Source organism: Cygnus olor, chromosome 18 (genome assembly GCF_009769625.2).
Source record: "Cygnus olor isolate bCygOlo1 chromosome 18, bCygOlo1.pri.v2, whole genome shotgun sequence".
NCBI classification, from domain to species: Eukaryota; Metazoa; Chordata; class Aves; order Anseriformes; family Anatidae; genus Cygnus; species Cygnus olor.
Genome location: NC_049186.1, coordinates 3,838,235 through 3,861,402, shown reverse-complemented (window position 1 = coordinate 3,861,402; position 23,168 = coordinate 3,838,235). Strand labels below are relative to the sequence as shown.

The 23,168-nt window shown below is 40.6% G+C and overlaps 1 protein-coding gene across 1 annotated transcript in view; it reads left to right on the top strand.

Moving 5' to 3' along the window:
* The first annotated feature begins 618 nt into the window (after positions 1-618).
* Positions 619-23,168, top strand: part of FOXK2 (forkhead box K2) — a 46,048-nt gene continuing 23,498 nt past the window's right edge. The window contains exon 1 of the mRNA XM_040530913.1: positions 619-1,126. Within this exon, the coding sequence (XP_040386847.1) occupies positions 741-1,126 (386 nt within the window). The 5' untranslated portion in view covers positions 619-740. The remainder of the gene's footprint in view (positions 1,127-23,168) is intronic.

Genomic DNA, 23,168 nt, shown 5'->3' with positions numbered 1-23,168 from the left:
ATTTTTTTTCTGTACTCAGTTGAGGCTGACGGGGGGAGTTACAGCCCCCGGCTTCCCAGGTGCCACCCCCCTGCAGCGTGGCTGGGTGCCCCCCCTGCCTGCATTCCCGGTGTCGGGCTGTCTCCCCCCCGCTCGCTGCCCTGCAGCCAGCCCCGGGCATGTGCTGCCCGCCCGACCTCGGCTGCGGGCGGGGCCAGCGGCCTCCCTCCGGGGCCCGGGGCTGCCTCCCGCAGGTGTCCCCGGCCCTGGGAGGAGGGAAGGGGCTGCGGGGGGAAGCCGGCAGCACACGGCCCCGGCGGGCAGAGCGAACGCGCCTCGCCTCGCCTCCCGGCCCCGTTCTGCCCCGCCGCGGGGGCGCTGCCCGCTGCCGGCTCCGCTCCGGGCTGGGGATTCCGCTCCGCGTTTTCCAGCCCTCCCCCGCGCTCCCGGCCCCCGCCACCCGAACGTGCAGCGCGGCTCCGTCCTCAGCGCCGCTCCTCATTGGCCGCGTCGCCATAGCCCCATGGGCGTGCGGGCCGCCCATTGGCGCGGCGCCGCCGTCCATCAGCGGGCGGCGGAGTGCGTCAGGGCGGGCGGGGGGGGGGGGAGGAGGAGGAGGAGGGGGGGGAGCGACGGCCCCTTCCCTGCCTGTGGCTGGAGGCGGCTGCGGCTGCGGGGCCGGTGCGGGCGGAGGGGCGCAGCGGAGGGCGGCCTCGCTGCCTCGCGGCCTCCCGGCCTCGCTCCCTCCCTCGCTCGCTAAGATGGCGGCGGCGGCGGCGGCAGCGGCGGCGGCCGTGGCGCGGCTGGAGGGCCGGGAGTTCGAGTACCTGATGAAGAAGCGCTCGGTGACCATCGGCCGCAACTCGTCGCAGGGCTCGGTGGACGTGAGCATGGGCCACTCCAGCTTCATCTCCCGCCGCCACCTGGAGATCTTCACCGCCGCGCCCCCGCCGCCGCCGCCGCCGCCGCCGCCGGCCGGCTCCGACGGGCCGCCGCCTCCTGCGCCTCAGGGCGACCCCGCGGCTGCTGCCGCTGCTACCGGCGGCGGCGGGGGGGACTTCTACCTGCGCTGCCTCGGCAAGAACGGCGTCTTCGTGGACGGCGTCTTCCAGAGGCGGGGGGCGCCGCCGCTGCAGCTGCCCCGAGTGTGAGTACACCGGGGCCGGGCCTGCCGCCTGCCCCCGCCCGGCCGCGCTGCCCTGTGCTCCCCCCGGGTGTCGCGGCGGGGTGCTGCCCCCCCGGCTCGTCGCCGTTCGGCAGCCACCCGGGGGGTGACAGCGTCGCCGTGCCGGACGCCTCCTAGGCCTCCTTCCCCGCCGCCCGCGCTCCCCTTGCGGCTCCAGGGCAGCAGCCCCTCGGCCGCGTCCTCCCCGCCTTGTGTCCGCACCGCCGCCCCCCGTGCCTGGCCCTCCGGGCCGCTGCGGAGCCGGGGAGCCCGGGGCTGGCGGCTGATAAACGGTGACCCTGCTCCAGCACCCTGTCTTGCACGGAGCTGGTGTGAGTCTGGGAGCAAAGCTGTCTGCAGCAGTGCTCGGAGGTATTGTAATGAGCAAACAGAACTGGATACACCCTTGAGTATTGTTTACGTGCTTCAAAGGGAACCAGTCAAGTGGTTATCCGCATATCTGGGATTTTTGAATTGAGGATCGGTGCTGAGTAAACCTTGTGACACCCTCGGTGCTTTTACTGAATGTAGAGGGTTTATGTGTGTGGGGGGATTGCCTTCAGATTTTTTGTGGCCGTTTCTGCTCGTTGCCGGATTGTACCAGTGATTTTTTAATGGCTAAACTGAATCATCCACGTGAAATACTTTTGCTAGTCCTAGTGTTTTAAGATCTGTTTCTGTATGTGACAGTAAATGCATCAGGAGGCTTTAAACGGTAATACATTCCATTGCCATTAGCAAATATTAACTGTCCTTGCAAAATAATTTTCTAGAAGAGTACATGAGGCCTACCTACCGTGGTTAAGGCTATGTTGAGCTGTAAATAAGTGATCTGTGTTCTGAGGAGTCTCGTGGGAAAAGTGAAAGTGTTTTGGCTCAGAATAATGTTAGGTAGCTTGACTAAGAAGTACGTAAAAGGTTATGAGTTTTAGCTTTACAAAGCACGTGCCGTTGGTGACACATTCTTAACGTCTTACAAGTTTTTAAACTTTCTTTAGGCCTTTGATGGTTTATATTTTCCACTTTGACGTCTTAGCGTTAGTTTCCCCACCTTGTTTCTCTGTAAAAAATCAAATTGTCTTACCTTTCTGCTTTCTAGGAAATGCTCATTCTGAAAGGCTTTAACAGTGCCAGTATGTGTGGAGTTGTATAATCATGAATACAGTTGGATGACTTGTTTGACCTTTAACTGTAACTTCTATTTTTGCTTTCTGCTTTTTAATATTAATAATCGTTTGGCATGTGGTTAGTCTATATTTTAATCTAAAATGTTTATGAAATACAGAACAAATACTTCCTTCTTTATAAACAGTTTGGTGCAATACACTAATTGTAAGTAAGTCATTGTGCATTACATAGGTTGATTACAAACAGTCTAGCATTAGTTTGAGTAATTTAGTCAGTAGCGTTCTGTTAAATGCTTAATTCCTCAGGAAAAAATTACTGTTGCTTCGTGCTGTCCATGTAATTGTTGACTTGTAATTTATTTTTTTCTGTCAGTGTTGTCTTTTTAAGGGAAAGAGAATACTGAAGGATTTTTTGTGCCAGTTTTTTAGTGAACAGTGATGAAAACTTCTCTGCAGTTAATTTTTTTTTCACGAGTGTACGTAGGTGGTGCTTACAGAAACTACACTTGCTTGAAACTTACTGTGCTCAGTGATTACACCATTTCTTAGACTGCATGCTTGTAGCTTTCCGTTTCAAGATCTGTAAGCTGGTTAAAGTAGTTATCTCCTTACAAAATAAAGGTGTGATCTTCCAATAAATCATGTAAATAAAAGGTGGCATACCTTCAGTCCTGGCTAGAAACAATGGAGCAGTGTGTGCACCGAATGTACTCGGATTTCTTTAGTCAACAAGCATGGGGACGAGTTTTAGCTTGAAGGGCAGGCACATTCAACAGGGTCATAGTTAAATCAGTGGTTAAGCTCAAATGCTGCTTTATTGCTTTTCTAAAAATACAGAACTTCATAAGAGAAGGAAAGTCTTACTGGTGTTCTATAGGGAAATAGTAGTTTCATTATTTACAAAGTTTGTTTTTTTTTTTAGCATAGGCGTCTTCAGACAAATTCAAAGCAGACGTTATCTGCTTATGGCAAGTCATTACTGTGAATTGCTGATGACTAATAATGTTGTAGCTATGTTCTTGAGTTTCATTGTAGATTTAACTGGTCACACTGAAGATGATCTCCTGGATTTTAAGAATCAAACTTAGTTACTGTGTAATGTACTCATTAACTGACACCTGAAACGTGACTGGAAGGAAAGCAGTTTTGGTGCGAGTTGAAGATTGATGGTTGCTAACCTCCAGCTCAAGTAATCACTAGATCTATTTTTGGTGGTGGTGGTTAATCCTGCAGCGTTGCCAGTAATATGCTTTGCCTATGACTACGCAATCACTTGAATTTTATTTTCTTTAATGGCAGGTGAGGTTAAAACAAAAAAACACAGAGTGGCCTGTTCTTTCTGTTGGTTTTGAAGCAATCTTGGAAACTAAGAATGAAGCATCCATCTCTGTCACTAATAAATAGTGACTTACAGATGACTCCAAGTGAAATATTGTTACAGACTTGAACTGTCTTATTTAATTGTCCCTAATATTTACATGTGATTCATGTCTCCTTGGCCTTTTTTGATTTCAGCACAGTGTTTAAACATGATTGCATTAATAATGTTACTGAACTTCCTGTTTTTGAAAGGGAAAAGCAGAAATACAACTCTAGTCTCCTGCAAACCACACGTTTTAAACATCTGGGGAAATTAAGTTATTAGAGTCTGCTTATACATGCTCTAATAAGGGCATCTTTCTTTCTACAAATAAAAATGCCAGTAACACAGAATTACTGTGCATTAAGATAACTGTTTTGGTCGCTATTTTTAATGTTTCCCTGGAAGCCTCACTCACAGTTCAAACATTTCAGTTATCAAGCAGGAGGTAATATCAGTGGGAAGTGTGTTTTTGTTTTTCTGATTCTTGACAGACTCACATACGTCCTTGTGTGTATACAAACCAGCTGTCATCTTGTTAGATGATTAAAATGGACGCTAGGGAAAAAATAGCCATTTTTTTTGTTCATGTCCAGTAAGTAGCTCTCCTGTCAAGGTCATAATGCACAGAGGCATGGGATTGAACAAGCGTTAGAACCGCATGTTAAATGCACACAAATCTGAGCAATTCAGTTAAGTCTCTTGCAGCTACCTTTAAGATCCATGGACTGTCACCGCTGCAGCTTATAAAGTCAATGTTTTTTAATTGTTTTCATTTGATGCTTGTCAAATTTCCCCTGACTTCAGTAAAAGCATTTTAGGATATATCGCTAGGTAAATAATAACATTGATGCTTGACTTTTGAGGTACTTGTTTTGAAAAATACCTTTTATGTTGGGCACAGCAGCTGTTGGTGACAGAGCTCTTGTATACAGCTTTTGGAGAGGCAGGATTGCAGACAGATGTAACTGTACAGCCAGAGAAAAACAGGCTGACTTTTGGGTACAGCTTAGCTCTGAAAAAGGTTTGTTGTCTGTGTCGTTCCACCCCCTTTTTTTTCTTTCATGTTACAGTCAGTAGCTTGGATGTACTTTGCATGGTAGCATTTGAATTCACAAAGATCCTGACATTTTAGGCCTGACTGTTCTAAGACAGAGACTGTTCATTCAGACAAAAACATATTTTGTAGATTAATGATTATTTTGGCTTTGGTCTTGTGGAAGTAGATTTGGGAATCATAAGACAAGATACCACTAGCACTGGAGCAGTATCTAAGGCAGAGCAAAGATGCATCCAGTCCGTTACCTGTCTTGAAGAGCGGTCAGCAGCAGATGCCTAGGGAGGAGTATAAAAATGGACTAAAGGAAATAGTTATGCTTCCCTTGTTTATTCTTTTGGATCCCAGTTAGGTTTGATTTCTTTCTGAGTTTAAAACCATTTAATGTTTACATTTTTTTTAATGACTTGCTCTTTTTTTTCCCCAAATTTCTTTAAACTTCTTACATGCACATCACTTTTGGTGGTGAGTTCCACAGCTTAATTTGGAGCTTGCGATGGTCTTTTTTGCTGAGCTTTTTGAGCTTTACACCTGGCAATTTCATTTGATGCAACTCAAGTTAGCTCTTTTATAATAAGAAACTGTAAATAATTGTCCTATTCTGTCATTCATTTTATAGTCTTCTTTATGTTTCCTGAGTATAGGAGCTCTTATACTAAACCATGTCGAGTGCATCTCACTTTAGCTTAACACCTATTGACTAATCCTAAGGCAGGTCTATATGGCTGAAAACTAAAAATACATCTGTTTGTGTACTAGTGCTTTTCCCCTTAGTGTACAAAGGGCTGAATCAATGTTTTTAGTTTGGTGTTGTGGTCTGGAACTACAAAGTGCTTTTTAAGTAGTTGAAGCTTTCCTGGTGATGGAAGCCAGTAGATTCTGAACAAGGATCAAGTATATTCAATAAGTAAACTCTTCAGGAAAATTTTTTGTGTTGAGCGTTACACGCACAGGATACTGCAACAAATTGTAAAGAACCTCTAATATATCAGTGTGCTTTTTTTTATTTTTGGCAGTTGCTTAAATTATATGCAGAGATGTGATTGCTATATGCATTGTGGTTGCACACGTGCTCAATGAAAATTTTTCGCTGGAAATAGCTCAGGTTTGGCTTACCAGTTGAGAGGAAAGGATTGTAGTATCTCCTTAGATAGTGCTAGCTGCTCATTTAGGAAGAATGTTGTTTGCTTTTTCTTTTTTTTTTTTGGCTTGAGCTTGGTTCATGTTTTAAAGAATTGCTTTATGAATATAAGTGTTAGGAAATCAAACAACACTTTCTTTTTCCCAAGGAATATAGTTGTTAAGGATAGATCAATTACCTCAGGCTGGATTGGCACCTGCTTTTTCCCTTTTTTGATAACACTTCTGATAGATACAGTTGCTTGTAAAGAAGACAGCTGGCTGAATTGTTTGTGAGACCTTCTGATTGATTTGGGTTTAGAGGAGCATGAAGGAGTTCCATACTGGAATTAAAACTATGAATTACTTAGAGGTTATCTCACAGCAAAGAACTAAAATATTGGACTTGGCTGTGACTTACAAATCAGACTCCAGAAACTTTTATTTACTTTCTGTAGCAGACACTGTGTCCCATGGCATAATAAATAATAATCTTAACTGGCTTATGTTTATAGGTCTTTTTTTGGCTACTTTAAAGTAAGATTCTCAAACGTCAAGCTCAGTGGCAGTAGTGTTCTCACTGTAACCGGATCTGATTGAAAGGAATGTAGGAGGAAGAAGGTAGAACGTGTACCATTTGAAATGAAAATAGAGATGAGTATGAAGTTTCTGTAGTCATCATTTGTGTAACAGTTGTTTCTGTCATCTCATTTTTTTCACGTTTCTCTCGCAGCTGAACACACCTTATGAGTGAAATGGCTTTTGTTACTGAGACAATGCTACAAATTGTCAGACACCAGTCAGGTAGCTGAGGTACAACTCACAGGTTTGGATTTGGATTAAGTTGTACTTGCCTTGCGTTTTCTGTTGGTCTGATTGATATGTCAGAATTGAGTATGGACATCTTGTATACAGTTTTACTGATCTTAGGAATGTTACATGAAATAATATAAACCGGGAAATCACCGTACAAATTGGTGGCTTCCGTCTCATTGCTTTCCAGTTCTGACGGAAGCATAATTAGTGTTGTTGTGGTGTAACGGTGTGAAGTAAGGATTAAAACTGTCTGTTCTATGAATCTGTAGTTGAAAATGAGTTTTGAGATTCTTACCTTCAGTTACATTAATGAGGCAAGAGCTGTGTAAATTAAACCATTCTTTGCTCTGTACTAATTAAATCAAAATACAATCCTGTTTGTCTGTTGTGAAATACCCTAGTTTTGAACAGGGAGAGACGACTTCTGCTATCAGATGAGTATAAGGAAAGTAAGATAATGTTTCACTCTTGCTTTGCAAAATGAATGAATGTGATTAATTTGCTTATAATCAGGAAATGACATTGTCTTGTAAATATTAGTCCTTCATGAAGGTACATGTGTTTTAGCAAATGATTCTGCTGTGGAGGAATTCTGCTGCTGTTTGTTTTTTTTTTTTTTCAAGCATATGTAATTCTCATGCAGTGAGCAAAGCATTTTTTGCCACGGTCGTGCCTAAAGTATTCAAAGTAAGATGACTGTGCATCTGATTTACTGTATTTTTCTGTAAATACAGCAGTACCCTCAAGACCCCTTAAGCCCCATTATCTTATGTAAAATATGTACAACACTGGGAAAAATCAAATGTAATTTCAAAGAACATTGCAGATTTGTCATGTAGCAGTGTGAAGTCATGTGTTTTGCAGAATATGATGAATTTTCACAACAGACTTGAGTTTACTAATAAGCTAGCGTCCTCTATGGAACTTCATACTGAAATACTGGGAAGGTGGTGGTTGTGTGTACTGTCTTGCTTATTTTCATGATAAAAAGTTGATGTGTAGTGACATTTGTTTCCTGCGACTTCCTGCCTTCAAGGAATTTTTTGACCTAGATAAAGCAGTTGGGAGGGGAGGAACCATATTTACTCTGCAGCTATTCCACACTGGATGGCAAGAAAATAAAAATTAGATTCTTCTGTTTAGATTTCATCAATGTTACCATGTCGCTGAAGAGTGCTTGGGCTTTACTAGGTTACTTGAAATCTACTTTTGTGATAGATAGTTTTTTATAGGGTTAAAGAATGTCTCTCAGTGATTGGAGTCTGTGTTTCTTCGCATTTGTTTGTGTGGTGCTGCAGCTATTGATTGTGCTTGGGCGGTGTTCTGTACATTCTCACCAGTACTGCAAATTGTAAACTTTTACAAAGGAGCGTCTTTGTGTGCTGTAGAGCTGAGTATTTGTGGAAGTAAAATTTTCAACATTCAAAAGCTTCAGTATTCAATAAACAAATCTTTATATAAACGTATCACCTTTTTGTTTGTCCATGTGCATCAAATACAATGAAAAACATGAGCAAATTGACACAATTGTGTCCATGCTAAACTGCAAATATTCCGGCGAACTTCAGCGATACAGCTCACGTGAGTAATGATGCACATGCAATACAACATTTTTAGAATAAAAGCTATAAGTTTGAAAAACAAATCAAACCAGAGACATGTCATTATCAAAGCTTTATGAAGTACAACAAAATTAGTATAAAGTTGACTGGAATTAGTTCTAATGCAGTGTTAATTTAAGGTTTTTAATTAAAAATTAAGGGAGGGACCTGTAGCTGGACCCCTGCTGGAAGCAGAGATGACTTCAGCATCAGATCAGATGGCTCAGCACCTTGTCCATTTGAGCTCTGAGTATCTCCAGGGCTGGGAAATGGTTAACTATGAGGCAGTAGTTACACGAAACATTTCATTTTGAAAAAATATTTTCCAAGCAGAATTTTGGGAATACACAGGTTTGCTAGCATAATGTAAAACTTCATGCTAAGTCATGAAAAAACTACTTGGTCACTATTTGATGTTTCTACTTGATACTTTTATTGGTGATCTAAGTAAATGCAACTGCTGATAAATATTTACTGATATTTACAATGTTGGTAAGTCACAAATAATGAGGGAAAAAAAATGGAGTTGTGCAATCCATTTAAAAAGAAGGAAAGAAAGAGAAAATGCATCTGAAAAGATATGCAGGCCAGATCAGGGTAGGAAGCTGGTCTGAAAAGTAGAACTAGAGTACATTTGAAAGTCCTGACTGAAGAGAAATTGTTTGATGCTTATCGTGAGATGTGTCAGAGCAGAGTGATGTGATGATTGTGTAGATATAAGGGAGATGCAGCGGGGAGCAGTGATTGACGGTGGAACTTCTGGGGTTCTGGAACCAAAACTGGTATCCAAGAATCTTGGAAAACTGCAAGGTTTTAGGGGGGCAGCTGCTAAAAAGAATTGAAGGCTCAAGGATACACCAAGCAGTGAGGGACTTAAGGTCAATATGTTTGCCTTCTCAAAAAGGAGTGCAAGACGATGTGGTATATACCCATTTATGGGGAGGAATTAGACTACTGAAAGGCCTGCTAATGGATCAACACAGGATGAAACCCCAGAGGGTGTAAACTGAAGTCTCAAGGTTTGAACTAAGCACGTATTTTTAGCAGTGCTGGAAGACAGCTTAGAGGAGGGATTGAATCTCCATTTCACCACCTTCTGCTGATCAAAAGTAGAACCTTTTGGGAAAAGTTGCTTTAGTCAATAATAACGATGATGATACACCTTGCTGTAGTCACACCTGATGATTGGGTGCAGTATAGGTATGGTTGGATGAAATTTAATGCCCTGGGGCTAGAAGATGTCCAAGTAGGTGAAGCTTCTTAGCTCTTCAGGCTTCACTTCTAGAAGTCCTTTTTTAATAGTCTTCCACTGGGTTAGAGCAAGAGGCTTTTTTATTATGTGTTAAGAAGGAGTCAGTACTTGGCTTTTTTTTTTCTAATTAAAATTGCTTCTAAAGCATCAAACATCTAGTTGGGCATCTATTTATTTGCACTTGCCAGCAGTATTGTTACATGCAAATGATTTTGATGTTTTTATTCATTGTCATCTTAGTCTTCATATTGGAGCACACCATAAAAGTAGTTTTCTTATAATATCCAGGGATTCTCTGAAAAATGTTCTTCCTCAAGTAAATCTTAGATAATAATTCATGGGGTGTAAGCCTCCTAGTTCTTGTGTTTGTAAGGCAGGTTAGCAAGTAGTAGAAAAAAGAGTTTACACATTCTTTTGAAATTATATTCAGATTTTCTAAATCACTTAAATAATGTAAGATGAATATGTAATTTTGGTTCTGAGATGATATGGGTGAACTGGCACATTGATAGAAGTTGCTTTTAAATTCTGCTTTTTATAGACATTACAATATGGGAACAGATAATTTGCCTAACCTTTTCCTTCTTTTTGAAACCTCTTAAATGGGGATAACAGATAGCCCCTTCAGCAGCACAAGAATGAATATATGCTGCTTGGAACTTCAGCTTACTGTTGTGCACAAAGGTTTGTTGTTGTTGTATTTAATTTGCGTTTTTAAAATTACTTGTGTGTTTGTTAAAACAGCTCATTTGTACTCGGAAATAGAGTAAGTGATATAAAGTGCTGGGTTTTTAGATAAATAATTACATATTCTGACTGTGACAGCTGGGAGAAATAGTTTAGCTTTCACAGAAACATCAATTTCCTCAAAAAATCATATATCTGAAATGTTAGTGTCTTAACACTGTGGACCCCAGTGCATGATACGTTGTCGTACAACGTATAAGGTAAAAGTTTGATTATGAAGGTACAAACACATAATTACCTGTTCTGTTTTGTTTTTTAAGGCTGAGAATTAAGTTAAGGACTACAAAGACATCTAGCCTCTGTCTTAATGTGAGTACTGTATAAACCTCCATACATGGAAAAAATTGACTTAGCATTTTACATTGTGTTATGGGCATATTTGGGGTGTTCTAGCCCAAATATAATGTGAGCAGAGGAGGAATGTACACACAGGCTGTATACCTTAACTTAGCCAAGTAGGCGGGTGTGTCGATTACAAGTGTGGTAAACACAAAGAAAGTAGTTGGAAAGTATGAGCGATGGAAGCTGACTGTTAAAGAAAAGATTTCCCTCCGTAGGTGATATCCTCTATTCCAGTCTTTGTAGGGGGATGAAGAAGGCCTCTGTAGCACTTAAGGGAGACGGGCTTTGAGAATGACATGAAAAAGCGTAAGGCTTAGACGACAGAAAGGTGAATGTACTTGTGCAGAATTCTGCCAAAAATGCTGTAAGAATGGTAAAGAGGACGATAGCATCATGCTAGGTACAGATTAGAAAACTGGAAGAGGAGAATTCTGTTACTACATGGGGAGGATCAGGATGTTTGGCCAACGTGTTTTGCACTAGGAAATGGACGGGAGGGTATTCATGGGGTTTGGAGTTACGCAAGGAGAACTGGAAGGGTTTGTTGGCAGGCTTGAAAAAGGCTTGGATGGAGTTGAAGATCACCTCAAGTTTAAGAGCTGTGATTGAGAGGTAATATAGTTATCATTACAGAAAGTAATGAGGCTCTGACTTTGATGTTTAATTCAGCTAATGCAGTGATTCAGAAGAATCTTGGGTCTGACTTTGCTAAAAAGACAGGCTGTGCTGTCATGAACGTCTGAGCTAACCTGGCATTTCGCTTGTGGAGAAGGAGCACAGGGGAGGGGAAGCTCTTGCTTCCTGTAGTGCTCCCACCTGCAGGTTATGCTGGCCTCGAAGCACATCAGATGCTCCAAAAGTCACCGGCGTCTGCTTTTTTTGGGTGTTCTGGGGAGTCTTCTGTTGCATTGAAGTGGCTGATGGGAAAGGTCTGACAAGCAGTGGAGCTGGCGTGAAGTATGTGGTGGCCTTGAACAGTCTTCATTCAGCTTGCTGTGTCTCGTGGAGTCGTATATAAAGGAATTGCTTTCTTAAGAGCTGTTACGCTTTATGAAGTAAAAATGGAAATGAAAGGAGGATCTAAAACAGTGTAAGAGAAGACCAAACAAGTTCTTGTGAGAATATATATTTTGATAGAGGGGTATGCTAAGTATTTGTTTTAAGTGAAAAATAAAAAAGCAAATCTAAGTAGCCTGCGTGCTGAGCTGACTCAGTTGTGTTATACCTTTTGGCTAATATGTGCTTTCTGGCCCTTTTTTCAATCTCTGCATAAATGTAAATACATAGAGAAGACCACTAGAGGAAAAAAAAGCACAAGTTCCTTGGCTGTGGATTATTTCACAACAGAGGGACGGCATTAACGTATCGTCCTCATTCCATATGCTAAATCATCGTGTCTCTGCTTTAAAGGTCATCAGTACGGCTGGCAGTTTAAGTTACATCGTAGGACTGGGGAAGACACGAGTTGTAGAGATTGAACATTAAGGATATAGTAGAGATAAAGGACCCTTAAGTTTTTGTTTTTCTTTCTTTCTGGAAAACCTTACCTCAGAAAATGGATTTCTCTACATTTAAGACAAGTGACTGACTAGAGTTTGTGCAGTGTTCTATCATCTGTCTGAAAGAAGAAATGAATGTGAAGAAAATTCTAAAACCCTTCTGTTTTTTAAATGTCCCTTATTGCAGAGGCCACATGTATCCTTTGCACTTTGTCAGGAAATATGTGAATCTGCTGCAGTTGACTCTGTAGGTAGGTGTGATGGGGATTTCCTATGTTGGCTTTTGAGGTTGTATTTAATATCTGCTTGATAGGAGGCAGAAATATCTCAAAAAAAAAAAGTGTTTTTTTTTTTTTGAAGAGAGCTTTTTCTTTCCTTCCTTTATGCAAGATAAGTAGCCAAGAAATAAGTTCAGTTGATCCAGCCTTCCAAAACAACTTTAGTGGGCTTGAAAGTAGCTGTGCATTTGGTCTCTGTTCTGATTTATCTGACTTCTCACTGTCACTCTGAGACTTGCTTCAGAGGAGATGTGGTGAAATGTTTAAGAAAAAAAACAATAATTTAGAAGGGGATCAGATTATAGCAATTTTTTTTTTGATTTCCCATACATTATCCAGTGGACTTGGGTGCTGACAAAAGTCAGTAGGAGTGAATTACATAAATTATCATCAATCCAAGCAGTTTATAACTTCCACGCATCTAAGTGTTAAATAACATTGAGCAAAGACACGTTAAAGGAAGCAAGTTATTTCCTTTCCCTAGACGGTGTGAATAGGCTGGGTGTGGCTGGGTTAGGCTCAGATAAGTGTTCGGGTAGGTGTTGGGCCTGACCTGTCTTACACGGCCATCCGTTGATCCACTCGTTCTGGGGCAGTCACCAACTGAAGTCCTTTCTCCTGCATGTGGTGGGAGGCCTGACCCAGGGTGCTCTTCTATCAGGTCAAGGGGGTTAAGGGCTTTGGTCCTCACTGCCCTCTCATCTTACTGAATGTATTCTCTTTCTTAGTAGTATTTAAGGGTTACAAGCCAAACTGAACTGGTCCGCAGTTCAAATGATACGGAAACATCGCTTTGCAGAGTTTGCAATCTATTGTTAAGTAACTTTATTAAAATGACTAGATTGGGTAACAAGATTCTCACAGAATGATGAAATTCATCCTCATACAGTCCAACTTCCAGTGATACTATCAGGAGTTAGAGCGCAGCCTTTTTCCTGGCAGCACATTTGTGACTACATCACTGAGTTGAAGGCTACATGCAGTAGTTTAAGGTGGTTACCCTTTGCGATGAATGTGGGTTCCAAAATGAATGCAGCAGTGAATTCCGTGTTCAGGGTGGGCTCCACAGTTTGTGGTTGGTGATAGGCTTATTCATTTAGCTTTCTAGATATTGATAATCACTGCAAACATTTTGGACCTGGAAACCACAGTGTGTATGTCAGTTGAAATGTTCAGATGACAGTCACATTTAGCAACACAGGAAAGAGATGCAATAGGTAAAAACCACAGTAGAACTTCAGTTGTTTATCTTCTTGAATTGAAATTCAAGCCTTTGTTTTTAAAATGTTTTCCTTGCATTGGTCCGTCCATAAAGCTGAGAAACGCAACAAGTCTGTATTATCAGCACATTCCAGAACTGTTTAACAGTGCTCAAATGCCTTGTGGAACTCTAGCAAGACAAAATAACTTATAGTAACTGGTACAAAGCTGTATCATTTCTTGGCTGTTGCATCACTTAGTTCTTGACTAGCTGCATCTCTGCTTTTTTCTACCCTTCCTGAAGGACTCTTGGCCTCTGAGGAGTGCTGGTGTTTGAGCAGGATATGCAGAGTGACTTCAGAAATTCTTATGAGTCATTAAGCGGAGGATTGGGGTGAGATGGAACAGTAAGCAGCAAGCTGACAACAAAACAGGCTTTTCTGGAAGTGTTTCATTTGTAGCATGTCTTCTTTGCTTGCATACCCAATTCTATTAAAGTCCAGGATTCTTGTAACAAAACCTGCTTCATTATAACTCAATAAAATGCCAGGATTCAGTTAGAATTTCTTTTAAAAATAATTTTAGTAGCTATTTACTGGTTTGAATCTTTTTTCTGTGAGCTGAAGTGCTGTTTCTTCATAGTCGATTATCCTTCGCTGTGTAAGGATGTAGGGAATATTACTGGTTTCAGAGAGAAAAATTTGGCAATTATTAAACGTTAAAAGAACTAATCCAAAGATGAAATAGGAAAACTCATTCATGGTTAGGAGGAGAATTCAGATCCTCTCACCTGTCTCAGTGTTGTAAAGGCATAAGTTAAATCTTGATCATAAATTCTTTTCAGAATTTTAGATTTCCTTCATGAATTTTGGCCTGTTATGAGTAGCTTTTACTGTCTTCTGCAGTACAGGCAGCCAGAGCAATCATCAGCAAGCACACCCTAGTACACAAATGTTTACTTTTCTGTCAGTAGTGAAATAACCCTGGCTGTTTTATGGTGTGGTTATTCTGAGGTTGGAAGATTGTCGAGCCTGGAAGAGATCACTAACCCCAGCTTGCAACTTAGCTATAAATAAGTTTGGTCTGCTGTGGGTTAGTAAGTACCAAAGATTCTTATGTGAGGTTGTTAGCTATTATCTAGAGTTATCACCAAAAGGGGTGTTTTAAAATCATTTTTAAAAAGCAGCATGCAGACCATGTTAATTATAAAAGAAATGTGACTGTAAATAGTTCAGTCCTCAGTTAGAAGGGTTAAATATTAAAGATCTAAAATTTTTGAAGTTTGGGTTTAATATTTTAAAGTTCTCTTGGCTTAGGAGCTGAAGAAAACGTACGTAATGTTTATGTACGCATGTCGTTTGTGTTAGCTGTAATGTAGCTGAGAAGTGGGCCATAACTTAACTTCATCTGAAAAGCTTAAAAACATGGTTATATTGAATACAAAATAATGATAATGTGAGATGGTGTGGTTTTTGACTACTTGGAGAAATACCACGATAGTGGAAAGGGAAAAGAGACCGAGGAAGGTGTTTCTATGGAATCAGAAGTGGTGCTTTAATCAGAAATGTTGGTTGTAGGAATTAGGCTTTTCTACAGTTTTTGAAATTAAGAAAAAAGCTTCAGTTATGGCAGTAAACACGGGAAATGGCAGTGTAGAAATGTGTTGCCCACGTCTCTTTTTGTTGAGGGGGAACTTGAGAAGGTAGGATGTGTTTTTGGTAATTTTCATAACACTTGCTTTGATTCCAAATCTCGTATTGAAATGTCTAACAGCTTATCTGCCTTATCTCCAAGGTAAACTATTGTCTGCAATTTTTTTTTTCTTTATGAAAGAACATCTGATATTAGTAGCGTTAGGTGATCTTGTTCTTCCAGTTATATTTCTTATCTTGAAGGTGTGAGTAGTTTAGGGTTAATGACTTGCAGATAAATATAGGTAAGCACCAGCGGGGCTGGCTGCCTGTTGCGGTGACATTGCACTTCGACTTGGAGCTCCCTGGGCTCCGATTAAGGAAGTGTTGGCTACTGTAGATGTGTTACACTAATGCAATTTTGTCCTACTTACAACTGTTTTGTTGTTGTGGTAGCTGCTTGTTCAAGCTTTTCATGAGGGATTTAGAAAAGAGAATATATATGACCGCCCTGTGTTTTTATAGGGACAGTTTATGGCAAATAAATTGTTGGCTGAGAACATAACTGACTGTGTCTGATACAGAGAGAGCAAGAAGTTGGGCTGATAAAGTCCTTCACTGAGTGAAGGAGACTTTTATTTTTAAATACGACAGGTCCTCAGATACTTGTATTGTGATGGTTCGCACCACCTCTAAGTCATTAGAATAACCCTCTTAGAGGTGTTCTAAATGGAGACAGGATTTGACTTGTGTGGGTAATGATTTAATACAAAAACACAAAGGAAAGAGAAATCGCTCTAGGGGCCTTAAAATTCAAATACTACAGGATGGGTATTTAAAAGGAAGTAAATAGATCTAATCATAGCCACTGATTTGAATGCAGAAAGGGTTGATATGGTCGGCAATTAACATTACAGTAGTGAGGCGGTGTGCCTTTCTCAGAATCTGTGTCAGCACCAGAAGCACCTTTACTGTTACAGCTTTCACAGAAATGGAAATGGCTGCAGACTGGGGAGCCAGAGCTGTCTGCTACAGAAAGCCGTTATTTGAAGTTGCGTGATTGAACTCTGACAGAATTCCCTTCCTCCCCCGTATTTTGGAGTCTTGAAGCTACACCATTGTGTGTAATTGTCACCTGGGCTAGGGGCTGCATCGTGCGTAGTATTGCTGTGTGCGAGACTGCGAATGCACAGAGAAATTGCACACAGCATCAAGGGATATTGCAGTTCTGAAGCCAATAGCACGCACGTCTGATCTATAGCATGGATCCAAGCAGAAAGTTGCCTCTTAAGAATCACCGATACCACAATAGCCGTTTTATATAATCTTGCATAAACTGAGTCTACTGGTTTTAAAGTTGCTTCACACTACCACTAGTTCTATTTAATGTAAGCTCTTCAAACGAGTTGGTGCCAAGCAAAGCATTGTTTGGAGTATGGAGAAATAACCTGCAAGCCAAAATTAGCATGTATTCATTTTGAGTGGTGTGTGTTTCGTCAGGGCTGCCCAGATCATGTCATCCCTGAAGGCAGCGCATTTCAAATTTAAATGTTTCAGCTATTACAACATGGAACATGGCGGTGAGCGGTGCCAGTAACACACGCTGAACATATGACCAACACACGCCCCCCTCTTCGGTGTAGCCTGTGAACTATTTATTTTGTGTTCCAAACAGTTTATTCTTGAGAGCTGTTTCACCCCTTCAGTGTCAGGCACTATGCCTTTTGTTTCCTTCTTTCTTTCATTTTCTTCCTACTGTTGCTATTGATTCTGTATTTCCAAAATCTTCTGTTGTGGTTGCCACCACCATCACCCCTATTTTGTATTAATTCTTTCGGGATGTGGTCCTTGGCGTCTCCTGTGCTGGTGTCATTAAAACAATGGAGACCATCCAATTATTTCCAGCTTGAAGTTGAGAGAAAATGACCTTATATTCAATCTTTTGGGACTTGGTCTATATGCAGCAGTTAGCTGTGATAACTGTTCTTTATGTAAATTATTTACCATAATGTTTAATACTTGTGAAATGGATTCCTTTTTCCCTTCATTCCTTGTCATCTTTGGTTAGATAAACAATGTTAAGAATCATTTGTTCTGATCTTTAAAGCCATTTTTGCTCAGAGCTCAGCTTCTCAGACTACTTGTGACTCTTCAGCCACAACTTTGGGCCGAGGCTTCTGGTCCCAGACATCTGAGGGAGCACTGACCCAGACTGGCAGTCTGGGGAGGACTGGGGAGCAACAGTAAACAAAACTGAAGTGTATGTATAAATATATGCATCTTTGCAGTGTATTTTACAGCATTTTAGGGACTGTTACTTCCCTGATGGGGTCAGGCTTGATACAAAATTAATTTGACTTGCACAGCTTTTCAGAATGCATCATCTCTTATTATTTGTGTATGCTGTGGGTAATGCGTTTAAGCATTGCATGCTTCTTTAGATAAGTAAGTTTCTTAAATTCAGCTTTCTGCTGAGATAATGCATTGAGTTAAAGGACACGCTGCTGTGGAAGGCTTATGCTTCTCACCTTAAATATATTGGTAAACTTTATTAAATATTTAATACATCTGCAATAATTGTATCTTTTGTTTCTAACAGGGAATTTCTAAAATCTTCACATTAGATGTATACAGTAGTAAAATGTTATTAAAACAGGAACAGCAATTTAATCCCTGGGTTTTGAGCATACCTGTGCACAGGACGCAGGCAGTGAAGATAAACTGTAACTAACCCTTTGGTTTCAAGGTCAGTTAAAACAAACTAATTGGGAATTAAAGCTGAAAGAACCATCCTGTTATGTCCCTTGTGTTAGCTGTGGTATTCAGATTGTGTGCACAAGTCAGATTAGTTTACTGGTAGACTGAAAAACAATCCCTTAGAAGAGGAGAGACCGAGGCTCAGGATTACTTTTCTGTCAAGTCAGAAGTGCAGTTTTTTTCAGTTGCCAGGTAGGAAGAAATCGATAAGATTGATAAAGTGTCTTCACAATATATTACGTATCAATTTAATCAGCGTTTGAGCTGATCTAAAGGTTCTCTGCTCCTGAAAGGTCTTGGTTATTCTCTTTCTAATTCCTGATCCTGGCCCCGTTGGTCCAACCTTCCCTTTACACTGGCTTTGGCACCCGTTAGGTCCCTGGTTACCCAGTTCACTCCGGCTTGCCCCAGAGAATACTTTCTTCCTCTTAAAAAAGATGGTTTGCTGCATTAGTTGGTGCTGCGCTAGGGAGTTGAATCAGCTCATTGAGGAGCCTGACAAACCTTCTGCTTAGCCAAGAAATCCCTGGCACCCTACTCCACAGGCAAAAGAGCTGCATAATGTTTCTGGAGACTGCTTCTGCAAGGAGCATAAATCCGGAGTAAAAGATCTGTTCAAGGATGACAACCAGGTACCTGAAGAGAAGAAGAAGAAAAAGCAAAGGGTGTCCACTGTGGACAATGAAGATGGACAGGAAAAGCAATGAAACTGTGCTCATACTATTTTTAGTAGTTTCCACAATGCTGGTATGACTGCTGGTCCTCATTTTGCACTTCAGCACAGAAATATCTTCAGACAGATATTTGATTACTGGTTTCTGCTGGTCTCTGTTGTGCTCTGTTTTTTTGAATAGAGACGAAGAGTTTTAAAGGTTTCATGTCACATTCCGAGTTTTGGTGTCAGGTGATGGTGTACTTTCTCATTGCCTTTACAGTTCTTACAGAAGAGTCACTAATTCTTGTGACAATTTTATATAAACTGACTATTGTTTTCTCAGGAGAGAGAGCAAAACTTGGTTGTGAGATACAGCTTTGTAACTGAACTAATTAGCGATCTTAAGAGCTTTGTGATGTGATTCGTGATGATGATTAAAGGAGTCATAGTTTAGAAGTAACTGGTGAAGAAACTTCTTGACTCTAACAAACTTTTTGTGCAGAAAAGTTAATAGTTAATGACAAGCATTGGGGGGGATTCCTGATTCTTTCATTCTTTTGGGAAGGATGTTAAAAAAAACAAACTGTTTTATACAGATTGTTTTTAATCATCTGAGGTGTCTGTTATATTTTTAGCTTTTCTGACTTCAAGCCTTTACATTGTTTTCTATATACTGGAAAAGTGTATGTGCTGTTAGAGTACAGGATAAGGCTGTGCTTGTGCCTTCCACAACTTAAAATGTCTCTTAGATCTTCATATTTTAATCTTCTTTCCCATTTTTGCTTTGATTTTTTAAAATAGAATTTTAAAATAGAAGTATTTAATCTTACTTTTCCCTATGGGTGTTTCTAAGATCATGAAATAATTTGTTATGTATGAGTGAAGAATGAGGGAAATGGGCTCCAAATGTGTAGTAGTATTTGTTGCTGCTTCTGTATTTATGTAACTTTAATTTAGGGTCCACATTAGATATTATGGTAAATAACACATTTTTATGGTGTTTCCTGTACTAATACATGGATTTGAAAAAAATATTTTCAGGATTTTTGTCGTTATTGAAGAAAGTATAATATAATGCCTTACACATATAGAAATTGTGGAATGCTTTCTGTAGGGATTAACATTTCATTTCAACATAATACATCTAATAAAAATCTGAATATTTCAAATATTGGTTGATTGGTTTTCAAGATAAATGGAAACATGTTAATTTAAGTGCTGGGAAAATTAGTGTTTGCAGTTCTTTTTTCAAGCAGTAACATGTGCACAAAGCAGTTGCATCTTTTCACCTTTGCTATAAGAGTGGATTCTGCAGCAGAGCTCTGAAGAGATCACATGACTGATGAAGTTGTCCTTAAATATGGAATCCCATGGTCAAATTTTGTTACAAACATTGTTTTTATAGCAATTGGTATTTGTGCATGACAGAAATGAGGTAATAATGGTGAATGGGTGTCTGAAATAGAGAATGTCCAGCAGATGGATACGTGGGGAGGAGAAAGCGGAGAGTTTTTCTTCTGGTCTTTTGAAGCGATCTTTTTATGACAGCTCTGACAGTTCCATTCAGGGAAGAGTGATGCTCGGCTGCCAAGCTGGGGAAGCCTGACTCAACAAACTGCACTTTCCTTTTGAGGGGGTGAAAGTCAGACACACTGATTTATATATAATATATATATGTAATATAAAAAAAAGCTTTGCAGTTTCTGCTCATCCAGGGAAGTTGAATTGCTTGAGCAGCTCAGCAGCACGTGTAGCTGTGCAAGAACCTCTTTGCAGTTGTTTGCGGCAGGTATACTTCTTTGACATTTCAAAGCATTTTATAGGCTGAACTATATCAATTTGGCTGTACAAGCCGAAGAGAAGACTGGAGTTGACATTAGCTTGTATTCTGGAAGATTTTACCCAATGTTGTGTCAGTTACTACCTATAAAGTTGGTTTGGCTGCAGCATATCTCAAGGAAGGACCAGAATTTAAAGCAGAATGATTCAACGTGGTGGGAGTCTGATATTTAGGATTAAAAATGCACGAGTGTGTGGAAAGGTGCTACCTCTGCCAGTGTGCCTTCATCTCCTTTCCTGTAGCACAGAATGGCTTGAGTGGCTGCAGCAGCATTTTGAGTTGCCATACCGGCATCATGGTCATGCCCCACTCACTCCCACTTCGTATACTGAAACAGTGCATGGTGTAATGGGACCATTTTTTCTGGTTTGAGCTTCTGGTTTTAGAAAACTTTATGGACTGGAAAAGCTAAATCACAGAAATACATTTTTTTTTAAGTGTGGAATTTGACGTTAAACAACAAAACCCCCACTCTTAAGACCTGGTTGTTTTAATATCGGAAATCCTCAGGTTTGGTTGGGTTTACACAACCAAGCTACGTGCTTTTTGTCATTACCCTCCTATCGAGTGTTCTTGGTGGCATAAGATCGATCCAGTTGCTGCAAACTTTGCCGCCTGTCTGTAGGAATGTGGTTAAAGCAAAAACAAAAGTTGAATAGTGTACAACAGTGCTCTTGGTTTAAATAGGACCAGAAATGAAAAGTGAAGATAGTATTTGCCATATATCCCAAATTTGGGGCAGTTATTATTAAAAAATAAATATAAAATCTCTTTTTTAATTTGTTGTTTTGGCCTGTGGAAGTTTTCTCAATTTAATTACATTTGTATGAGGTGACATTGGAATATGATTAATTAACAGTAGCCGAGAGAACGTTAGATAAACAAAATTGAAGTAAGTCCTTCAATAGTGCAAGCAGGTAGGACTTCCTCTGTTACTTTCCAGCACCTCCAGCTCTGCTTCACTGGGACAGGATCTTCTTCACTGGTGCAAGTACAAACAAATCAGTAACAGTTTTAATGGCTTGACAACTATTAATGATCATGACTGAGCAACTCTTGATTATTACTAAAGCTTGTGTAAAGGAAAGTGCAAATGAAGAGTCCTTTTTCCACTGATACTTTTCAGTATTCAGGATTAAAATGTTAATTTTTTTTTCTTAAAAAAAAAAAAAAGTTTTTTTTCTCTCTGTTTGATAATGGAAAAAATCCTTCTAATAGATACATAGGAAATAAGGTCTGCATAACTTAAAATCTTCAATTACTTCAGAATATAACTATACAAGTTACATGTACATACAGTAAGTTATACTTGAGTATATAACTATGTACAAGTTACAGATCTTAAAGGAGCGGCTTGGGGGAGCTGGGGTTGCTTAGCTTGGAGAAAAGAAGGCTTGGCGGAGACCTTACTGTGCTTTACAATGACCTTAAAGGAGCTTGTATTGAGGTGGGGATCAGGTTCTTTTCCCAGGCACCAGGTGATAAGACGAGGGGAAATGGCCTCAAGTTGTGCCAGGGGAGGTTTAGGTTGGATATGAGGAGAAATTTCGTTACTGGAAGGGTTGCGCTGCATTGGAACAGGCTGCCTAGGGCAGTGGTTGAGTCACCATCCCTGGAGGTCTTCAAGAAACGTGCAGATGTAGAACTTTGTAGCATGGTTTAGTGGTGGACTTAAGGGCTAGGTTACAGATTGGGCTAGATTATCTTGGAGGTGTTTTCCAACCTGATGGACTCTAAGATTCTGTAGATTTTAATTAGAATGTATGCATCTAATGTGTAGCTTTATTGTCGAGTTTTTGTGGTGTAATGATAAAGGGCTAATGAACTTAAAATCCCTTTAGCTCGTTTTCAGAGACACAATATATTGCTAAAGATAACTTTCCATATGCAGATTTGGTGTTTGCCGTGTAGGCTTCACAGCTACTTCTGGTTTTGTTCCTTAATCAGATACTTGTGTGCGACAAACTGATCGAAATAATTCAGTCTTATTTAAGGAAATAATCTCCGCTTTACTGAAGACGTGAGCGTTTCACCTGATTCTGCCTCTTCAAGTGGTTGTAGGAGAAGGAGGGCATAAAAGAAGGGTCGATCTAGTGGTTTAAACAAAGATTGGGTGTTGGGGGGGAAATATGTTCTGTTCCTAGCTCTGCTGCATGCTTGCCAAAACGACTTGGCCAAGTCACAAATCTGTTTAATCTGTTTTTAAAAATGGGGATAATGCTTCATGGGCGGAGGCAGGGGGGTATGATGAAATTTCAGTGCTCTTTTCTAGCAGTTTTTATCAAGAACTGTGCCTCGCCTTTTAGAACTGATTCCACGCATTTTGAAACAGCTTGCTTCATGTCTGTAGCGCAAACACCGTAATTCTCTCCCTTTCCTAGTTCCCTGCCTCCCTGCTCTGTTTCTGAGGGCTACCGGTTCTCTTTGCCGGTGCTCCAGGCTGTCTTACATACACAGCTCGGGAGAATGGTGCTATCCCTACATTTTGGTGTGCCATAGGGCTGCAAAGAACATGTGTAATGTCTTCTGTTGATTTCTGTTCAATCCTTCAGTGTTCTGTAATGCAGGGTGTTACAGAAGTGCAGAACGATACGTTTGTTCAGTTATGGTTGAGACCTTGAAAATTGTATGTATGCATTAGTTTTTTCTAAAAGATGGTATATAGTTGTTATTATTCCAACAAATTTTATTCCTACTGTAGTTTCTACTACATCTCTGTTTTTGGAGTGATAGAAATGTTTTT